The sequence below is a fragment of the Petaurus breviceps genome, unplaced genomic scaffold, assembly GCF_028583685.1.
Source record: "Petaurus breviceps papuanus isolate PSGF00001 unplaced genomic scaffold, PetGlider_PUasm1.0 90556, whole genome shotgun sequence".
In the NCBI taxonomy this organism is placed as follows: Eukaryota; Metazoa; Chordata; class Mammalia; order Diprotodontia; family Petauridae; genus Petaurus; species Petaurus breviceps.
The window spans coordinates 4,502,097-4,522,666 of NW_027187273.1; the positions used below are offsets into that span (position 1 = coordinate 4,502,097).

Here is a 20,570-nt window from a genome sequence, read left to right on the forward strand (position 1 = left end):
AAGAAAGAAAGAAAGAAAGAAAGAAAGAAAGAAAGAAAGAAAGAAAGGAAGGAAGGAAGAAAGAAAGAAAGAAAGAAAGGAAGGAAGGAAGGAAGAAAGAAAGACTGACATCAGGTAGTACAGGCTAAGTAATGGAGAGTTCAAAGGAGGAGCAGGCCACTGTGGGCTGGGGCAGTTGTGGAAAGAAGATAGAACATACTAATATGAGCCAATTAGTAAAGTACACATATCACTTACTGATAAGAGGATAATAACAACAGTAACAAACATTTTTGTAAGTACTTACTGTGTGTGTGTCAGGCACTGAGTTAAACATCAGGTATAGAAATACAAAAATTAAATAGTCGATGCCCTCAAGGAACCTAACATTTATCAGAGGAGATAACATGTACATGTATGTGTGTGTGCATACATATATCTGTGTGCACATATACACAAATATGTATGTACACAGACTTAGAGCTAATAAAATGCCTTTTTGATGGCATGGACAAAGATGAAGAGAGGGAGAGAAGGGAGAATCGATGTGGATTAGAATCTCAGGAAGGGCTTTTGTGGAGTAGACAGAACTATTCAAACCCCTATCTTGTGTTTGTTTTCTCTCCATCAAAGAAAGCCAAATTAAAAAAAAAAAAACCCAAACCCCAAACAAACAGGTAACAGAGAATGAAAACCCAGGTAAAGTGAGGAGATAGTAAAAGAGGGTCTAAGTCTCCAGGCCTAGATGAACAACATCCTTGGTACTGAAAGAACTTGTGGACTCCAGAGAGAAAACTGAAAGAACCCTGTCAGAGTGCAAATATCTAATTTTGTCACTTGCTTTCTTTTTCTTGCTTTTTAGGGAAATATGGCTAACATGGAAGTACGTTTTGCATGATTTCACTTGTATAACTGATATATTACTTTCCTTCTCAGAGGGTGGGGGCGGGGGTGGGAGGGAAGGAGAGAATTTGGAACTAAAAATTGAAAAAGAAAATAATATAAAAAAAAGAAATAGATAATAAAATAAAATGTTTTTAAAAAAGAAACTTTTTGGTCAGGTGATTGTAGAGAAGTTATTTAGCCCTTCAGATCCTTAGTTTCCTCAACTGTCAATCAGAGATATTAGTAGAGGCCCTTCCTACCCCATAGGATTGTTGTAAGGATTAAATGAGATGATTGATGTAAAAGAGCTCTCAGTAAGCTGTAAAGCACTATCTATACAAATGCAAAGCATTACAAAGCATTAAGGGGCAGGGATGAACATGGGGTGTGTCCTAGTGATTAGGACACCCTTTAATTTTTATTTCTCCCCCAGAACATCTAATACAGGGTTGGGCACTCAGGTTCTCATTAAATACCTGTTCACTCAATTATTGACAAAGCTCAAGCAAGGGAGGAGAGGGGCAATTTTATTATTTCTGCTTGAAGTCACTTCTCTATGATAATAGGGTAAATGTATGGTGAATCCTGGAACTGAACTCTGAAATCCTACCACCTTAGACAAAGTTCAAGGTAGCAGGGCTGCCTCTCTTATCAATGGAGAATGGGCCAGGCAGAGCCATGATGAATGAATGAAAGGAAGGAGTGTAGAGGGCTCAGGTCCACAAATTCCTCCAGATGGATCTAGAAAACGGATCAGACCGAATCTTGAAAATAATAGATAGCTAGCATATATATAGCACTTAATATGGGCCAGGCACATAAGCGTTTTACAATTATTATCTCATTTGATCCTCCCGACAACCCTGGGAGATAATTGATGTTATTATCCTCATTTTACAAATGAGAAAACTGAGGTATACAGATTCACTCAGGAAAACACAGTTAGTAAGTGTCTGAGGCTGGATTTGAATCCACATCTTCCTGATTCTAGGCCCAGCACTCTATCCTCTGCACCATCTAACTGCCCAGTTTGTACAGCTCAACTTGGCACAGGGAAACCAACAAGGAGGCCTGTAGACATCGAGGATGGGATTGAGTCAAGAGCGCACCTTGGGAGGAGCCCTCCAATCCCTAGCCTCTGCACATTGTTTCCAGTTCTTCTCTCTGAAGCCAAGTGGAAAAAGGTTAATGCTTTTTCTGCATGACATCTTTTCCAGTCCATCCTATCTACTGAGTGCTTCCCTGCTGCCTACGAATATGCCCCCATCTCCCCTATCCTCAAAATCCCTCACTTGATCCACCCATCCTGCTGTCATCCCATATCTCTCCCACATTTTGTGGCTCCTTGTTAAGGCCATCTACAATGGTTGCCTCCATTTCTCCCCTCATTCTTTTTAACTTTCTGTAGTCTGACTTCTGCCTCCTTATTCACCGAAAATTGCTCGTGCAAAGTTACCAATTGTCTCGGTTGCCAAATCTAATGACCTTTTCTTAGGCATCATTCTTCCCTACCCATCTGCAGCTTTGACACCATTAATCACCGCTTCTCTTGGATACTCTCTTCTCTCTAGGTTTTCACTTCTCTGTCTTGGTTCTCCCCCTATCTATAGTACTGCTCCTTCTCACTGTCCTTTCCTGGATCTCCCACTAGGTTATGCCCACTAATTGTGGGTTTCCCAAAAGGGCTCTCTCTTCTTCTCCCTCTATAACACTTCCTCTGGTGAACGCAACAGCTCCCATGGATTCAATCTATCATCTTTAGGCTGATGATTCTCAAATCTATTTATTTAGCCCTAATATCTCTGCTGATCTCTGGTCTTGCACCTTCAAGTGCCTATTAGACATATAGAAATGGATGTCCTGTAGATACATTGAACTCAACATGTCCAAAATTGAATTTGTTATAAATCCCTTCAAAACCTCCCCCTTCCAAACTTCCCTTTACTGTTGTGGGCACCAGCCTTTCAGTCCCCCCCGATTTACAATGAAGATGCCATCCTTTACTCCTTACCGTTTCTTACCCTTTCTCACCCTCTGTATACAATCTATGGCCAAGGCTTGCTGATTTCAGCATTGTAACATCCTTCTCATCTGACCTCTTTTGTCCTCTGATACTTCCACCACTCTGGTACAGGCTCTCCATCATCTCATGCCTGAACTACTTAGATAGCCCACTGGTTGATATCCTTGCCTCAATTCTTTCCTCAGTTCTCTTCCTCCTCTACTCAGTGCTCAGTGATCTCTAAGTGCAGGTCTGACCATGTCACACACAGCTCCACACATACTTTAAAAAAAAAAATCTAGTGACTGTCTTAGAAGATTAAATACAAAATCCTCTGTTGGGGGTTCATAACCTGCCCCTGCCCATTTTCACAATTCTCTAGAAATAATCTGATTATGGGCAAAGAACCATGATGCTGGCCCTGCTTCTTAGAAACACCTGTGGACTTTGGACTGGTACCTTCACTTTCTCTGACACTCAAGTGGGTTTGGTTTTTTTTTCCTTCTTAAAATGTGAGAGTGAGACTAAATGGTCTCCATGTTACCTCCAGCTCCAAATCCTATGATCCTACAAATTCTGAACTTTCTTGTTCTCCTGGTGGGGTGTAGGGCAGGGAGGGGTGGGGAACCTGTGGCCTCAAGGTCACATGTGGCCTTCTAGGTCCTCAAGTGCAGCACTTTGAATCCAAACTTCACAGAACAAATCCCCTTAATAAAAGGATTCATTCTATAAAAGTTGGACTCAGTCAAAAGGTTGCACCCAATGACCTAAAAGGCCTCAGGTGGCCTCAAGGCGAAAGGTTCCCCACCCCTGTTGTAGGGGAATATAATTTGAGTTTAAGAATAAGGAACCCTAGAGCCTTGTCCTGATTCTACCACTAAGCTTAAATTTAGTTTTTTTTCTGTTTGCTGCCCTGCCTACTTTAAAAGGGTATTGAGACATAAACGAGAGAACACAGATGAGAGAGAACTTGGGGGGAAAAAAACAAAACGAAAGCAGAAGTGCTATATGAGTGCCAAGGATTAGCATGGTGAAGATTAGCTGAATGGGAAATCACTGAGGCTGGAGACACTGAATAATTTCCCCATCAATTTTAGAGCTATGCAGGCTCCACCAGAGAAGAAAGTGTTGGAAAAATCACCTTAGCCTTTGACTGGGGCTTATTCCAGTTTTAAGGAAACTTAAAGCCCCACACAGCCCTCAGGCAAGTGAGGAATGCCTCTGCAGAAGTCAGGAAGATAGCAGGAAGTTGAGGAAATGGGGCATCTCTAATTCAAGGGAGATCCTCAAGCAGGGGTGAGGATCCTGCTGTCTCCAGGCCACATGTGGCCCTCTAGGTCCTCAAATGCAACCCTTTGACTGAATCCAAGTTTTTCAGAACAAATCCTTTTATGAAGGGGATTTGTTCTGTGAAGTTTGAATTAAGTCAAAGAGCCCCACCTGAAGGCCTAGAGGGCCACACGTGGCCTCGAGGGCAAAGGTTACTCACCCCTGAGTGAAAGACTCTAATTCAAATCCCTACCATCTCATTTTCCTTCCTTTGAATCAATTCTGGGCCCTCACTTCAAAACTCTCTGGACTTGCTTGGGCCTGTTCTCTCTTCAGTTAATGCAACTGTATTTTCAGTTCTAGGCAATTCATTCATTGATTGAACAAATATTTACCGAGCAGCTACTAGATGCCCAGACCTGTGTTTGAGATACAAGAGAAAAGACTAGTTCTCTGCCCTTCAGTAAGTTTCGATCTAATTTGAGGAGACAGTCTTTCATGGGAGAAGTAATGGACTATGGGTGTGGAATTTTATGTATGCTGTCAGCCAGTGCCTGAGTCTGTTAGCTTTGTTGAACTGTTTTCCTTTGTTACAAGAGACAGTGGGTGGATAGGGGTGGGAGAGGAAGGTATGATCATGATGTAAAAACAAAAAGCATTAATAAAACTTAATAATGATCATTTTAGGAGACAAGACCAACACACATGAAATATTTAATAACAATATGAGATATTATGAAAACAAGATGTATTAGATGTTAAAGAATAGTATAGCCAGTAAGTTAAAAAAGCAGAGAGAAATCACTGTAGGCTTCCTAGAGGTGGCATGGACTTAAACTGGACCTTGAATGATGATTTTTATAAAATAAATTTTGATAGATATCTTTTGTTTTGACATTATCTATACTTCTCTTCTCCCTCACAGAGAACCATTTCTTATAATGAAAAATAAAAAGAGAGAAAATAATTTTTTTTAAAGTTCAGCAAAACTAACCATCCCATCAAAAATGTCTGATGCTGTATGCTGTGCTCCACATCCTCTGCAAAAGAATTGGAAGAGACAGTGCTTTCACAATGGCAAGTGCCTTAATTAGTGTGACTCTGGGTCAGGTATTTCTTACCACACTCCATGACTATTAACTGCTTTTGCCTTCACTGTCATGCTAGCTGGAAAGGGCCACCCAGTCCAATCCCCTTATTTTAGAGATGAAGAGACTTGCTCCAGAGTCAGGCTCTGAATATGAATCCTTAGATTTTACATTTAATTATTATTGTCAGTGCTGTTTCTTGACAGATGTAAGACACCAGCAAAATTTGTCTCAGCTTCCAACTTCCCTTATCCACATCCTAATTCTTTCTCTTTTCTCCTTCCCCTCTTCCATACCTTTTCCATCCCCCCCTTTTTGGAGGGGGCAAGGCAAGGCAGTTGGGGTTAAGTGACTTGCCCAAGGTCACATGGCTAGTAAGTGTTAAGTGTATGAGGCTGGATTTGAATTCAGGTTTTCCTGACTCCAGGACTAGTGATCTATTCACTGTGCCACCTAGCCACCCCACTCCCTCCCCCACATCTTGAGGTGTCTCATGCCTCTACTTTTCCCCAGATCCAGTCAGACAGCAAAAAGGACAGAAAGACTCTCATACCCAGGGCTTTCTTCTTCCCAGGGGGATTTGTTTTTTAACAGAGCATCCTGGAAGTAGCAAGTAACAATAAAGCTTGAACCAATGAAAAGAGTTTCTATTCCCAGCACTTGGATTTTTTTTTTTTTGGCCTCAGATACACTGAAATCCTCTACTATATAAAACCAACCTTGATTGTTGATGACCGAAAGATAAAGGTGATCCTGAATGTTTAAGGGTTATCTGCAGGATGGGGACAGCAACTCTTTATATTATTGTCTAGGGACTGGATTTGGACCATGGAATGATCTTCAGTTTACTCCCAGGCCACCCCTGGATGTCTCACTATCAATAGTAGTTCCATGGCTTTGAAGTAGAGAACTACACAGGAAATTTGACAGAGTAGGGACATGAGCAGCAGTAAGAAACTCATATGTTTCCTTTGCACAGTGCTTGACACAGTAATAATTTAATAAATACTTTTTTTCTTCATTTATTCATTCATTTCCCTGCCTCTTAGAAAGTAACTGGAAACTGTCCCCAGGTAAAGCTCATTAAAGAACAAGGAGGTTAGGGTTAGCATTGCAGGCCTTGAAAGGATGCAGATATATTGGGCTTGTTAAGTGTGACAAATGGTGTGTGACTTCTATTTGCTCAAGCTCAAGACTCATTGGGAAACCTAGCTCCTTTTAACTCAAGCATGACATGGGATTGCATTTTCTTCTCTACCCTTTGAATTCTGGTGATGCACAGTTACTGACCTTCCTTTCTAAATTCCAGAGTTCCTGTCTTAGCCCTCCATTTGCTTTGTCTCAGCCTTGCTATTCTGGTAACTGACACACCATCTCTGTCCTGCTCACTCCTTGGTTCTGGTCCCTCATGATCTGCATCTCTCCTAGCCCCAGCCAACACAGCACAGCCAGCACTGAAAGACCTCTACCAGAGTACCACAGAGGACTCTCAGTCATAGACCTTATCTAGTGTGGTTTGTCCCATGTCTGAGCAGGAACAGGGTGACACAGTCACCAAGATGGACCTAATCCAATTCGAGGCAAAAAGAGAAAAGGTAAATGAAGATGCAATGAACTTAGTCTTTGAACAAGCTAGGATGAAGACAGGTTCTTCTTAGTTCTTCAGAGGCTAAAAGTGCCAAACCCTATCACCACGATACTGAGTACAGGAAAAGCAGATGAAAAATACAGAAGAGAAGCCATAGTAAAAGGGAAGTTATAAGAAAAGAAACCCTTTGGAACAGAGCAGCAGACAGCATAAGCAGTGGTAGGTTATGGAGAGGGAATGGGAACAAACATTTACTGAGCATCTGCTATGTGCTAAGGGACCTTCTAGGTCCTTTGGTGCAGCCTTTAGACTGAGTCTAAAAGTTCTACAGAACAAATCCTTTTATTAAGGGGATTTGTTCTATGAAGTTTGGATTCAGTCACAGGGCTGCACTCTAGGACCTAGAGGCTATGTATGGCTTGGAGGCCGCAGGCTCCCCACCCCTGTGTTAGGCAGTATGCTAAACACTTTACAAAAACATATCTCATCTCTCATTTGATCCTCATGGCAACCCTATGAGGTAGATGCTATTATTTTCTCCTTTCCTTACAAATAAGGAAACTAAGGCAGAGGTGTTCTATCTAGCACTCTTATCCATTCACTATGTGTGTGTGTGTGTGTGTGTGTGTGTGTGTGTGAGAGAGAGAGAGAGAGAGAGACAGAGACAGAGAGAGACAGAGACAGAGACAGAGAGAGAGACAGAGACAGAGACAGAGAGAGACAAGTTATTGAATATTTACTATGTGCCAGGCACTGTGCACACAAAGATAAACAAGTGAGACAGTCCCTGCCCTCAAGGAGCTTACGTTTTAATGGCGAAATGAAACAGAACGAGGAGGTAGAAAAGCAGGGAAGGGGGAATCAAAGTAGCATGGTATAGAGATGGCTGGAAAACGACTTAGAGGCCTAGTTCTGGGCCAGGTAAGACAAAAACTCATCTCTCAAAGCCCAGAGTCCCAAGGGCTTAGAGTCCACAGTCCTAGTGGGGGGCATGGGCGGAAGGGAGAACTCAATGAAGATGGTGGCAAGAGGTCAGGCAGTATGGTGTGGAAAGATCCAAAAATGTCACAGAGACTTGATTCCAGTGAGATGGAGGCAGCCAATGGCAACAATCTCACCTAGAAACAAGGGTTACTAAACTATACATCAGGATCCTGCAAGCTGAATATTTGACTTCATTTTAAGATGTAATATTATCTCTGTTTTATTGGGGGAGGAGGGTTGTATATTTTATTAAATATTTCCTAATTACATTTTAATCTGGTTTGGCCTCATTCAGAAATGGGGAGGCAGCAAGACAATCAACCAGTGATAGCTGCAAGCAGTGATAGCAGAAAATAGAAATAGCTAGGGTCAGGTGGTGCAGTGGATAGAATGCCAGGCCTGGAGTCAGGAAGACCTGAATTCAAATTTGGTCTCAGACACTTTCTAGTTGTGTGACACTAGGCAAGTCACTGAACCCTGTTTGCTTCAGTTTCCTCATCTGTAAAATGAGCTGGAGAAGGAAATAGCAAACCACTACAGCATTTTTGCCTAGAAAACTCCAAATGGGGTCATGAAGAGTCGGACATGATTGAAACATGATTGAAAATGACAACACAGGGTCAAAAAACAAGAAGAAACATGCTTCCTACAGAATGGTTATATTAAAGTACTCACTTCAAGGGCAGAATTCAATGACACCTGACAATGCCACTATATTATAGAACTGTTTTGTTAAAGATGTCTTTAATGATGACCCCAAGTTATCAGGGAAACACTAAGCTGTGCTCAGCTTACTAAGGCAGGGATCTATGTAGCATCTTAGAAAGATTTCCATGAAAGTGTTAAAATTTAGTCATCAAGAGGTTATAAATTAAAACATATTTTCTTGGAAATGGCCAATGAAAGAATTTGTTTTGCTATGAATATTTGTTATAAGGGTTTTGTTTTATTTTTTTTTCCTTTTCAGTGAGGAGAGGAGGTAAATGAGAGAAAAAATGAATTTTTGTTCACTGGAAAAAATAAAGTCTAATTTAAAAAATTAATTTTAGGCACCTAATTTTTAGTTATCAAGAAATTTTTTTCCCTTTCCCTCCACTTTAAAAAAAAATCACTCCCTCCTCAGCCTACTTAAATAGTGGATGGAGCTCTGGACTTGGAGTCAGGGAGACCTGAGTTGGAACCCTACCTCAGACACTGTAGCTGTGTGACCCTAAGCAAGTGTCTTAGCCTCAAACATTTCATCTGTAAAATGGGGATAATAATTGAAACTACCTGATAGGGTTGTTGTGATGATTAGATGAGATAACATATAAAGCATTCTGCAAACTTTAAAAGTCCTCTCTTAAAGCTAATGTTATTATTTATAATTTGCCTACTGGCTTCTATAAGTACCTTTCACTCTGGCTCGGTTAGGCTAGTGTTTCTCAAATTAGAAACAACTCTTTCCTTGATCTTTAGATAATTGAGGGACTGTTAAAAATCTCCCCAGGTGAGCTCTTTGCCATAAGATCAAAGAGAATGTTAAAAGGAGAAAATCAAAGTACCAAGTGAATGAGCAAAAGCATTCTATTGCTCAGTCTGGGGCTTGTGGAACAGAGGACTTTGAACTATTTTGACTGTGCCTAGATAGACATGGTGGGATGACGTGTATGTGAGCTATATATATATAGTGTATCTGAATTGGTGTGGCCTATCCACACTGCTTTCTTTATAAGAGACAGCATTCCAGAAATACTGGCCCCAGCACTAACCTGATCATATTAGAAAGCTAACATGGGCTAGGATGCGCAAATCTTTCCAAAACATCTGATATGATGAAGCTTAAATCATTTAACTGTTCTAGGCTCCAGGTTCTTCACCTGTTTGAGAAGAAGACTTCCCAGGTCTCCTCATACTGTAAATCTATGATCCTAAAATATCACTGTGAAATTCTGTATTTATATATGTCCCTCTTCTGTATCCCCAACTAGAATATAAAGTGTTTGAAGGCAAGGATAGTTTTATTTTTCGCATCATACATAGTGTAGTGAAAAGAACACGCTATTTTAAAGTCAGAAGAACTAAGTTGAATCTGGGCTCTGTGCCATAGTGAGTATTGTGAGGGTCTTTGAGTCAGGAAGGCCTGAGTTTGAATTTTGTCTCGGATGAAATGACCTTGGGCAAGTCACTTAACCTCTTTCTTAGTTTCCTAGTCTGTAAAATGGGTATAATAATACCATTAACTTCATTATCAAGTGAGATTTTATGTGTACACATATATTTGTGTGTGTGTGTGTATATGTATATGTATAGATATATAAATGCTTTTCAAACCTTAAAGTACTATATACATATTAGATATTTTATGTGATGTTGTTCAGGTCTCTCAATCTGTCTGAACCTTGATTTTCTCATCCTTAAAATGAAGAGAATTAGGTAATCTTATAGATTTAATTCTATGAGTCTAGTTTGTAGTAGAAGGTTGAACACAAAGTTAACTTAATAAAAATTTATTGAAGGAATGAAATCACTTAGGCTATGCTCTGTTCTTGCCCTGTTGAAAATTATATCCCAGACAGAGAAAATATGTTTCATGTAATATTGATTTTATGGTATTTCTTGAAAGTGAATGCTTTTTGTACCGAATAAAGTTCTTTTTCCCTCTCAAGCAAAGCTGCTCCTGTTCATATTTCATGCTTAATCCTTTTCCCAAAGCAAGAGATATAGGCATAAATTGCTTTTGCTACAGTGTGTCTTGGTTGGATGTTACTATAAGCACCTCAGAAATAATCATTTGAGGAGACTGTGGGCCCAGAGTTGAGGTCCTGTTGACCATTACTATGAAGAAAACATGTTTGATACTGGCACAACCATATGAAGAATTAAGTGCTAACGAAAGGAAAAAGGTAATTTTTAATTGACGAGACTCCTTTTTTTCATTTATAGCTAAAGCAAAGCTATTGTCAGACATTGTCAGGGTTCTTGTAAGACGTGGGCATTTTCATCAGATTGTAAAACATGCACCGAGGAAGAAAAATGGGGATTAAAAAAAATTCCATTGTACCTTGAAGCCTTGAGCTCATTGAAAGAATGATGAACTCTGATAAATATATTGATATCCAGAGATGCAGAATTATTCGAGAATTATAGGAATTCCCAAATGGAGGAAGAATACTACAACATTACCCTGCATCATGCCACACATCACTAAAAATTAAGAACTTTACCCAAAGGATAGAAAGTAACATGTTCACAGTACCAAGAAAGCAGCATACACAATAACAACAGCATTATGAAGAAAAAGAACTTGGGAATACTTAAAAAATTTGCTTGAGGCAATGACCAGCTGTGATTCTAGAGGACCAATGATGAAGCATATTATAGGCCTCATGAGAGAGAAATGATGAACTCAAGATACAGAATGAAATATACATCTTTGGACACAGTCAATGTGGAAATTTATTTTACTTGATTATGTATAATTGAAATTACTTTAGATTGTTTTAGTTTTAGTTCACACACACATACACTAAATAGAGGGAAGGGTTAGAGAGTAAAGGGGTTTATAGATAGAGGAAAAAAAGGAAGGAAGGAAAGAAGTCATAGAGACATCTATTTATTTTAAAATGCAGAGAAGAAAACAGAAGGCCAGAAAGAACTAAACAAGCAGGTCAGTGTTGAAAGCTACAAACTAAACTTATTATATACTTAAAAAGTAAGCTACACATAATAAAAGTCTGCAGTTCTATGCACAATCCTTTTTTATCAAACGTGAAAATGCCCATTTCATTTGGTGGTTTGTATGTTCAGAATTTTTTTTAATGGTTAGCTAAACAAAAAAGTCTTCCACAGCTTGGATCTACTCTATGGCCCAGAAAAACTGTCCTTCTCTTTTTTCCTTACACAGCACTTCTGTCTCTAGGCCTTTGTACTGTCCCACCCTCATACCTTGAAACCCCTTCCCCCTCACCTCTACTTTGTAGCACCTTCTTGTTGCTGTTTAGTCATTTTTCAGTCATGTCTGACTCTTCATGACTCCATTTGGGATTTTCTTGGCAAAGATACTAGAATGGTTGGCCATTTCCTTCTCCAGCTCATTTTACATATGAGGAAACTGAGGCAAGCAGAATTCAGGTTCACTTGGCTAGTAAGTTTCTGAAGCCAGATTTGAACTCCTGAAGATCTACATGAATCTAGGGCCAGCCCTCTATTCACTGTGCCAGCTAGCTGCTGTCTGACACATAGTAGGCATTTAATAAATGCTTGTTGATTAATTGGTTGATATCCATAGAGCTAGCCCTGGCTCAAGATCCAAAAAATAGATTAGAAAGTGTGTGCTCTGGTTTCAGTAACAGAATCCTTTTCCAGGAATATCTGCTTTGGCATCATCCAGATCATTCCCACAGCCACTGGGAACTCTGCTCTTCCCTAGGCCCCACCCTTTCCTAATGAGTCTGTTCCTTCTAAGGCTCAGAGCAATACCTGAAGGCTGGTCCAAGTCAGAGCATGTCTTCTGCACTCATTTCACCAGACCTCCCCCAGGGCCATGACTCTCTTCCTGCTATACTCATCTATGTCGCCACTTCTGGAAGCTCTCCTTGCCTCAGATTCCATGATGGAAGAAAGATCCTCTGGAGAGGGCTTCTTTTTCTGGGAACCAGTGGTAAGTGGAAAGAACATTAAGGAAGAAGCCACGATTTACCTGTATTCTACTCCCAGCCTTGCCAGTGACTATGTGACTTTGAGCAAATTTCTTTACTCTGTGTCTCAGTTTTCTCCCCTGTCAAGGCTTCCAGAAAGAACCTTGAATCTGGAGTCAGAGGACTTGGGTCAGTTTCAGCTTTGTCATTTATTACCCTTGTGGCCTTGGACAATTCCTTTCTGTTCTCTAAATCTCAGTTTCCTCATCTGCAAAATGAAGTGTTTGGACTTGATGACCCATTCTAGCTTAAAGGAATGATAATCCTGTTCATTAGTCATGTGATGACAGACAGGTTATTTACCCTCTCTAAACCTTAGCTTCCTCATCTGTTAAAGGAGCCAGTTGGACAAGATAACCTCTAAAATCCCTTCAGTTCTAATCTTCTCTAAGCCTAGCATATCTGTAGACTATTGTGGTCAAACAAGGCTTCTTGGAACCTTTGTGAAAGGCTTCTATGAACAGCTGCCCTACCTGCCTCACAGCATTGTTGTAGGGATCATATGAAATAATGCATGTGAAAGAGTTTTGAAAAACATAAATTGCTGTATAAGTGCAGGAGAATGTGCTTTTGCCTACGAAGAGATTTATTTATATATTCACGTCAGTCTGCCCCTACATGGCTCTCTGCCTGGGCTTGTATCCTTCTCCCAGCTAGTTTATGCATTGTAGAGTTATTGCAAAGGTTGCTTTGATCCCCTGGATCTAAGAGACTATACACAGTTAACTTCTTTTTGACATCCAGCCTTTTCAGCTTTTGGATCCTTGAAGCAAAATTTTTCTCTTTAGTACCTCGTTCTGTGTCTGGTAAATACACAGTCTTCTTTTCTCTCACTCAGGTGAAAGCGGTCCTCCTTGCCACCCAAATGACAGAATTCTTCTGGAATCTTGGCACCCCTGCTCTCCTGACCAGGAAGCTGAGAGTCTGTGCTTGTTATGGGTGGTATGGTTATTTATTTATGTAAAAGAAGACTTCCTTCTGTCAACTATTTCCCATTTGTCCTACTGTGTATATTTGTTGGCATGTTGTACCCCCCCATCAGACTGTACATGCACTCCTTGAGGACAGGTTACCCTTTTGTCTCCCTCTGTCTTCCCATCACTTAGCATAGTGCCTAACACATAATAGACCTTTAATAAATGCTTAGTGAGAGACTGACTTGAAGGATCCCTATAACTTCATTGGCTTAAAAAAGTCTCCAGTACTTCAACATGGACAGGTGTGGGATTGAACTATCAGTCAGTGTTCCTCTTCTTGGACAGAATCAAGGTCCTCACAAAACTACCGATTTTCAGCCCTTGTTACTACTTAAAAGTTCTTTGAGAGCCACAAGTCATTTGCGAGAATAGCAAAATTAAGGGTCTCAGTGAAAAACTGGGAGAACCCAACATGCAAGGGTGCAAGAAGGCCTAGGCCAGCTGGCATGTCCCATCAAGCTCTGTGGCATAGCCTACTGCAGGATCACTACCATGCAAAATAAATTTCAACTCTGTGAACATGAAATCCAGCATCAGCAGAAACAGATCCAGCATGCCCACAATGCAATTAGGAAACCGAGTTATGGGTCAACTGCTGATTCCAGTGGAAGTGAGGTTTGTCTAGAAATTACATTTGCTCACTCTACTGCTCTATTCTGGAATGCCCGATCTATTCTTCCTCTGAGCCTAATTGAATCCTACTCACCCTTAATTCCTCTGTCAAGCCTATCTTTCTAGATTTATTACACATTACTACCCTTCATAAGTGTTTCATTGCAGCTAAACTAGCCTGTTCGATGTTCCTTGTTTATAATGATCCATCTCCTGTTTCCACACCTCTATACAAGCAACATCCCCTTACCTGGAATGCACTCCTTCTTTATTCCCACCTTTTAGAATACTCAACTTCATTAACAAGTCACTGAAATTCTACTTCTTTTGGAAGGTCTTTCCTGATCCTCTTCCACCCAAATTATACTATATTTCTATCGTTCAGTTGTGTCTACCTCTTTTTGACTCCATTTGGGGTTTTCTCCACAAAGATATTGGAGTGGTTTGCTATTTCCTTCTCTAGTTCATTTTACAGATGAGGAAACTGAGGCAAACAGGGTTAAGTGAGTTTCTCAGTGTCATACAGCTCATAAGTACATCATACCAGATTTGAACTCATGAAGTGAGTCTTTCTGACTCCAGGCCCAGTACTCTATTCACTTCATCACCTAGCCACCCCTACATTATATTTACTTTGCATATATTTTGCTTTGACTTATCTGTGTATATGTTGTTCACTCCTAGTAGAATATAAGCTCCTTAAGGGTAGAGAATTTTCCATTTTTTTACTTTATATCCTCAACATCTAGTCCAATGCCCAAAAGATGGTAAACACAATATATTTGTTGAGGGGTAGCTAGGTGGTACAGCAGATAAACAGCTGGACCTGAAGCTAGGAAGACTCATCTTCCCCAGTTCCAGCCTGGCCTCAGACATTTACTAACTATGTGACCCTGGGCAAGTAGTTTAACACTGTTTGCCTCAGTTTCCTCATCTGCAAAATGAGCTGAAGAAGGAAATGTCAAACCATTCCAGTATCTTTACCAAGAAAACCCCAAATGGAGTCATGAAGAATCAGACACTGATCAGAATCATGAAGAATCAGACTGAAAAGACTAAACAACAATATTTGTTGACTGATCCTAATCAAAGCCCACCTCCACCATGAAATCTTTCCTGAAGTGCTCTCTTGCTCCTTTCTCTAATCTATTATCTTTTCAGGTATGTGTGTTTTATCTTTTCAACTTTATAGGAAATTCCTCTAGGGCATGGATCCTGTCTTTCACAATATTCACCACAGCACCTAGACCAGTAACATCCACTGCTGCTGCTCAAAAACTCCATTCCACAATAAGTCCCCAACAGTGTTTGGATCATAAAGACAAAACAAAAAATGATTTTTGAATTAAAACTTGCTAAGTGATCTATTACATTCTGTGACTTTAGAGTCCTAGATTGATGGTCACAGAAAAGCTCACCTTTCTTACAAATATATGTCACCATCCTGATGGGTAAAGTTATGATTATTTGCATAATGACCAAAAGGAAACAATTTGGTCTCAATGGCACTGTCCTCTCCTCTGTATATACACAGTAGGCATATAAACAATACATACTTATATAAGTTTAACATCCTGATAACCATTGTCATGCAGAAAGGGAGAAATTAAATTTCTGTGTCTTCAAAGAGCATGGAAATAGGCTTAAGAAAAGATACTTATTAGAGAAAGCAATCCATCCACAAGTTGGTGCTTGTCTTCTCAATCTTTAACCTAAAGGGCTTGGTTCATAATTCAGAGACCATATCAATTCATTGACTCCTTAGAGTTGAGAAGGGAATAGCTAAGGTCACTTCTTACCATCTCTGTACCTCCCAGTAGGACAGTAACTAAACTCACTGAGAGGAGAGTCGTCTAACCCATTTGTCAGTAGTTTCCCACAAAAAGATTCCCTGAACTCACAAAGAAAGGCACTCTGAGAATTAGTCTTCTTAAGCCCACAGGGTTTGTTTAGCAAAAAGATCCTATAAATATCTTCCAAAGTCATCCCCTCCCAATTCAATTCAGCAGCTCATTCACATAGTGCACTCAATGAGCCTGTTGATGGGGTACCCATGAGAACACAGCCCCCTTTCTAAGCACTGCCCACCTCACCTGCTGCATCCAGCTGCAAAGACTGCCTGGGATGGAGCTCCTCTCCCATCAGAGAGCCAGGGAAATGTGCCTGTGCCTGAGCTGGTGGGAAGGCTCTGTGAAATTGGAAGATCGCCTCCAGGGTGATTTCATTGCTAACGTGTGCCTCCTTGCTCCCATTCCCGGTGATCTGAATCACCAGGTGCAGCCGTAAAACCTGCTATATCCAAAAAGAGGCACCTGCTTTCCCTAACTGCCACACCTGGCTTAGGACTCCCCCTGTACAGACAGACATATACAACGGACCAGACTACATAAGAATGGAGAGAATAGAGGAGAACCAGGAGATCCTTGAGAGTAGAGACTTTTTTTTTAACCTTTCTTTTGTATCTCTAGAACTTAGCACAGATTGTTGTTGTGTTTGTGGTAACTTTCTCTTTGGAACCCTGAGAACTTAGCACAGTACCTGACACACAGTGCTTAAAAAATGCTTGGTTTTTGACTTGCCCTGCCTTCTTTGAGGAGTCTGAGCAGAGAGGACTTTTGGTTCAATTTCATTTAGTTGAGTTAGTATTCACTAGGTGCCTATTACATACTCAGACCTAGAGATGTGCTGGTAAACGTTGAGAAGACTATGGGAAGACCATGAAACATCTGGCTACCCTCATCTATTTAGTAATAAACTGAGAGGAAGTAATCAAATGAGTCCTGGATTTGGAATCAGGTGACTTGAGTTGGAATCTTAGTTCTGACAAATATTACCTGTGTGACCTTGGACAAAGTCCCCTTACTTCTCTAAGCTTTCATTTCTTCAACTTTAAAATGATGTGGTTTATCAATTTTAGAATGGCTAAACAAATTGTGATAAATGAATGTAATGGAATATTATTAAACAGTAAGAAATAATGAATCTAAAGAATTCCAAGAAGTATATAAACATGCATATGAACTGATATAAAGTAAAATAATAGAACAATTACTACAGCAATATAAACAGAAACAACAACAAAACTGAAGCTTGCTAAATATAAGAACTGAGACTGACTCTGGAGAAGAGTTGAGAAAATCTCCCTCCCTCCCTTTCATTGCAAATGTGTAAGACAGAGGTGAGAACAGGGTATAACTAGAGATGTGAAATATTTCATTTGTGGTCAGATGGTCAAGGTTAGTAAACTTTGCTGAACTTGATTTTTTTTATTTTTAATTATAGGATCTTTAAACTAGAGCTGCATGGGTCCTCAGAGGCCAACTGGTCCAATGCCCATGTTTTACAGGTGAGAAACTGAGGTCCAGAGAATTTGAGAGATTTTCCAAAGATCACAGAGTCAGCAAGTGCCCAAGGCAGAATTTGAAGCCAGGCCCTGTGATTTCAGATGCTTTGTGCCCTTTACATTAATCTTTGTTACAGGAGGTGGTTCAATGTAGAGTGGAGGGGGAAGAAAAAGTATGTGTTTAGAAATGAATGAGATGTACAAATAAAAGGTATAAAAAATAAGATGTAGACTTGAATAACATAATTCTAAAGAACTATTGGTTCAAAGAACAAAGTATAGAAACAATAGGAAACTTTTATTAAAGGAAGTGGCAATAATGAGACTACATACTGAAATTTATGAGAGGCAGCTAAAGCATTTCTGAGGGGAAAGTTTTTATCTTTAAATTATTCTATCAACAAAAGATAGAAGACATAAAAATAGATAATATTAGCTAACATTTATAAAGTGTTTACTATGTGCCAAGGGCTTTACAGATATTATCTTATTTGATCATCACAACAACTTTGGGAGGTAGGTATTACTATCATTCACACTTTCCACAGATGAGGAAACTGAGGCAAAGAGAGATTAAGTGACTTGACCAGGGTCACACAGCTAGTAAGGGTCTGAGGCCAGATTTAAACTAAGGTCTTCCTGAATTCAAAGTCCAGCATTCTATCCACTGTACACCTGGCTGCCCTAATCCGTGCCAAATTTATGTATAATCAGTGAATGGGGCATGCAACTAAAAACACTTAAACAATAATAAATCAAAATACTCCATATGTGCAACAAAGTAGAAAGTCTGAAAATTAAAGAAGAGATGAACAAAACAGAGTACAAAAACAAAAAAAAACCCTAATGCTAATTAATCAACAATATTAGGAATTGGGGGGTGGGGGCTTTAATAAGATAAACAATCAGATTTAAAAAAAAAAAAGAATGACAAAAAATAAATTGTTCATATCAGAAAGGAAAAAGGAGAATTCATAAAAATTGAAGAGCAAATATAGGAAATTACCAGATATAATTTTGCCCAATTATCTACTGTACTAAAAGTCTTAGTGCAGTTTTAAGCTATTAAAACTTTAAACTGGGGGAGGCCAGGTAGCACAGCAAGTAAGAGCATGGGCTCCAGTGTTGGGTATGACCTGGAGATCGAATCCCAGGCTCAGACACTCAGCACCACACCCAGAAATAACTGGCCGTGTAACCTTGAGCAAGTTACTTAACCCTAATTGCTTAAAAAAACAAAAACAAAAAAACTTTAAACTCTATTAAGACATTTGGGATACTCTATGAGTTAACAAAACTGATAACAGAGGAAATGGATGAATACTTACAAAAAGATAAAATAGCCAGATTAACAAAAGGAGAAATAGACAATTAAAATAATTTATTATCAGGAGGAAAAAAATAAAACATTGAATAAATTATAAATAAAGTCCTAAGGTAGCAGGGGAGGGGGGGTTGTTGGGTGAGAATCCTCTAAGACTAAATTGATTCTATTAAATATTCAAAGAATAATGAACTCCAATGTTATATAAACTGATAAACTGTTTACAATAATAGAAGAAGAAAAGAACCCTTCTAGTCTCTCTCTAAAGTACAAATGTGATCTTAGCAAGGAGAGAAAAGCAGAGAAAAAAAAAGAAGCCTTAGACCAATATCCCAAATGAACAGATATAAAAATTTAAATATCTTATTAAAAGACAGACTTCAATAACATATTAGAAAAATTATGTACTATGACCATATTGGATTTATGTTAGGAATTTAGGATTGGTTCCACATAAGCAGGTCTATAAATATAAGTCATTTATAATATAAATAATAAAAACCACATGATTGTAGCAATAAATGCCAAAAAGGATTTTAACCAAATACAAGAAGTTTCTGTTAAAAAAAAAAACAACACTAGAAAGCAGAGGAATAAATGGACTTTTCCTTAACATTGTAAATAATATCTATCCAAAATCAAGAACAAACATTATATATAATTTTTAAAGTTAAGAGGCCTTTCCAGTGAAATCAGAGGTTAAATAAAATTGTCCTTTATCATCAGTTCTTTTTAACACAGTATTAGAAGTTCTTTATGTATAACAAGAAGATGAGAAAGAAAATGGTTGTATAATCATAAGCAAAAGGGAAATAAAACTATCCCTTTTTCAGATGAGGTGATGATTTACTTAGAAAACCCTAGAGAGTCAACTAAAAATTAATTGAAACAATCAATTTAGCAAAGCTGCAGGATGAAGAAACACACAGAAATCATCAGCATTCCTGTTTGTTAAGAATAAAACCTAGGGGGCGGCTAGGTGGCCCAGTGAATAGAGCACTGGCCCTGGAGTCAGGAGGACCTGAGTTCAAATCAGGCCTCAGACACTTAACACAAAAACTAGCTTGTGACCTTGGTCAAGTCAGTTAACCCCAATTGCCCCCAAAAAAGAAAAAAAATAATTTAAAAGGGGCGGCCAAGTAGCACAGCGAGTAAGAGCACTGGCTCCAGTGTTGGGATGACCTGGGGATCAAATCTGGGCTCAGACAGTTAGCACCCACCCAGAAACACCTGGCCGTGTAACCTTGAGCAAGTTACTTAACCCCAATTGCCCAATTGCTTAGGGGCGGCCAGGTGGTTCAGCAAGTAAGAGCACTGGCTCCAGTGTTGGGATGAATTCGATCCTGGGGATCGAATCTGGGCTCAGATACTTAGCACCACACCCAGAAATAACTGGCTGTGTAACCTTGAGCAAGTTACTTAAGCCTGATTGCTTAAAAAAAAAAAAAAAGAATAAAACCTAGCAGGAAGATCTAAAAAGAGAGATTCCATTTTTTAAAAAAAATTTCAGAAGGTATAAAATGATTGGGAGTCTGTCAAATGAGACACACCAGGAACTACAGGAATCCAATTATAAAATGCTTTTTCTGGAAATAGAGTTAGGTAATTGCAGACATATTAATTGTTAAATTATTTTATAGAGTTAGAAAAAAAAAAACATACGTAAGGACAAAATGTCCAGAATCTCAAAGATAAGACTTAACAAAGATGGGAAGGAAAGAAAAAGGGGAGAGGGAAGGGGAGGGAAGGAAGGAGGGAAGGAAGGAAGGAGGGAAGGAAGAAGGGAAGGAAGGAAGGAGGGAGGGAGGGAGGGAGGGAGGAAGGAAGGAAGGAAGGAAGG

At 39.5% G+C, this 20,570-nt stretch overlaps 1 protein-coding gene and 1 long non-coding RNA gene across 6 annotated transcripts in view; one reads left to right on the forward strand and one right to left on the reverse strand.

Moving 5' to 3' along the window:
• The window catches only part of ARHGEF4 (Rho guanine nucleotide exchange factor 4), a 533,634-nt gene that overhangs the window by 306,929 nt on the left and 206,135 nt on the right, over nt 1–20,570 (reverse strand). Inside the window, exon 2 of one of the 5 annotated variants that reach the window (XM_069063357.1) lies at nt 16,157–16,223. The exons of 2 other annotated variants lie outside the window; for them this stretch is intronic. In XM_069063357.1, coding sequence (XP_068919458.1) covers nt 16,157–16,165 — 9 coding nt within the window. In that variant the 5' untranslated portion in view covers nt 16,166–16,223. Of the gene's footprint in view, nt 1–16,156; nt 16,355–20,570 lie in introns of those variants that run through there. 2 more of the 5 variants (XM_069063358.1, XM_069063356.1) reach the window with 2 other exon arrangements.
• On the forward strand, nt 11,748–13,632 carry LOC138142302 (uncharacterized). The gene is made up of 2 exons (XR_011163398.1): nt 11,748–12,437; nt 13,313–13,632. It is a non-coding gene; the product is annotated as an uncharacterized lncRNA (long non-coding RNA).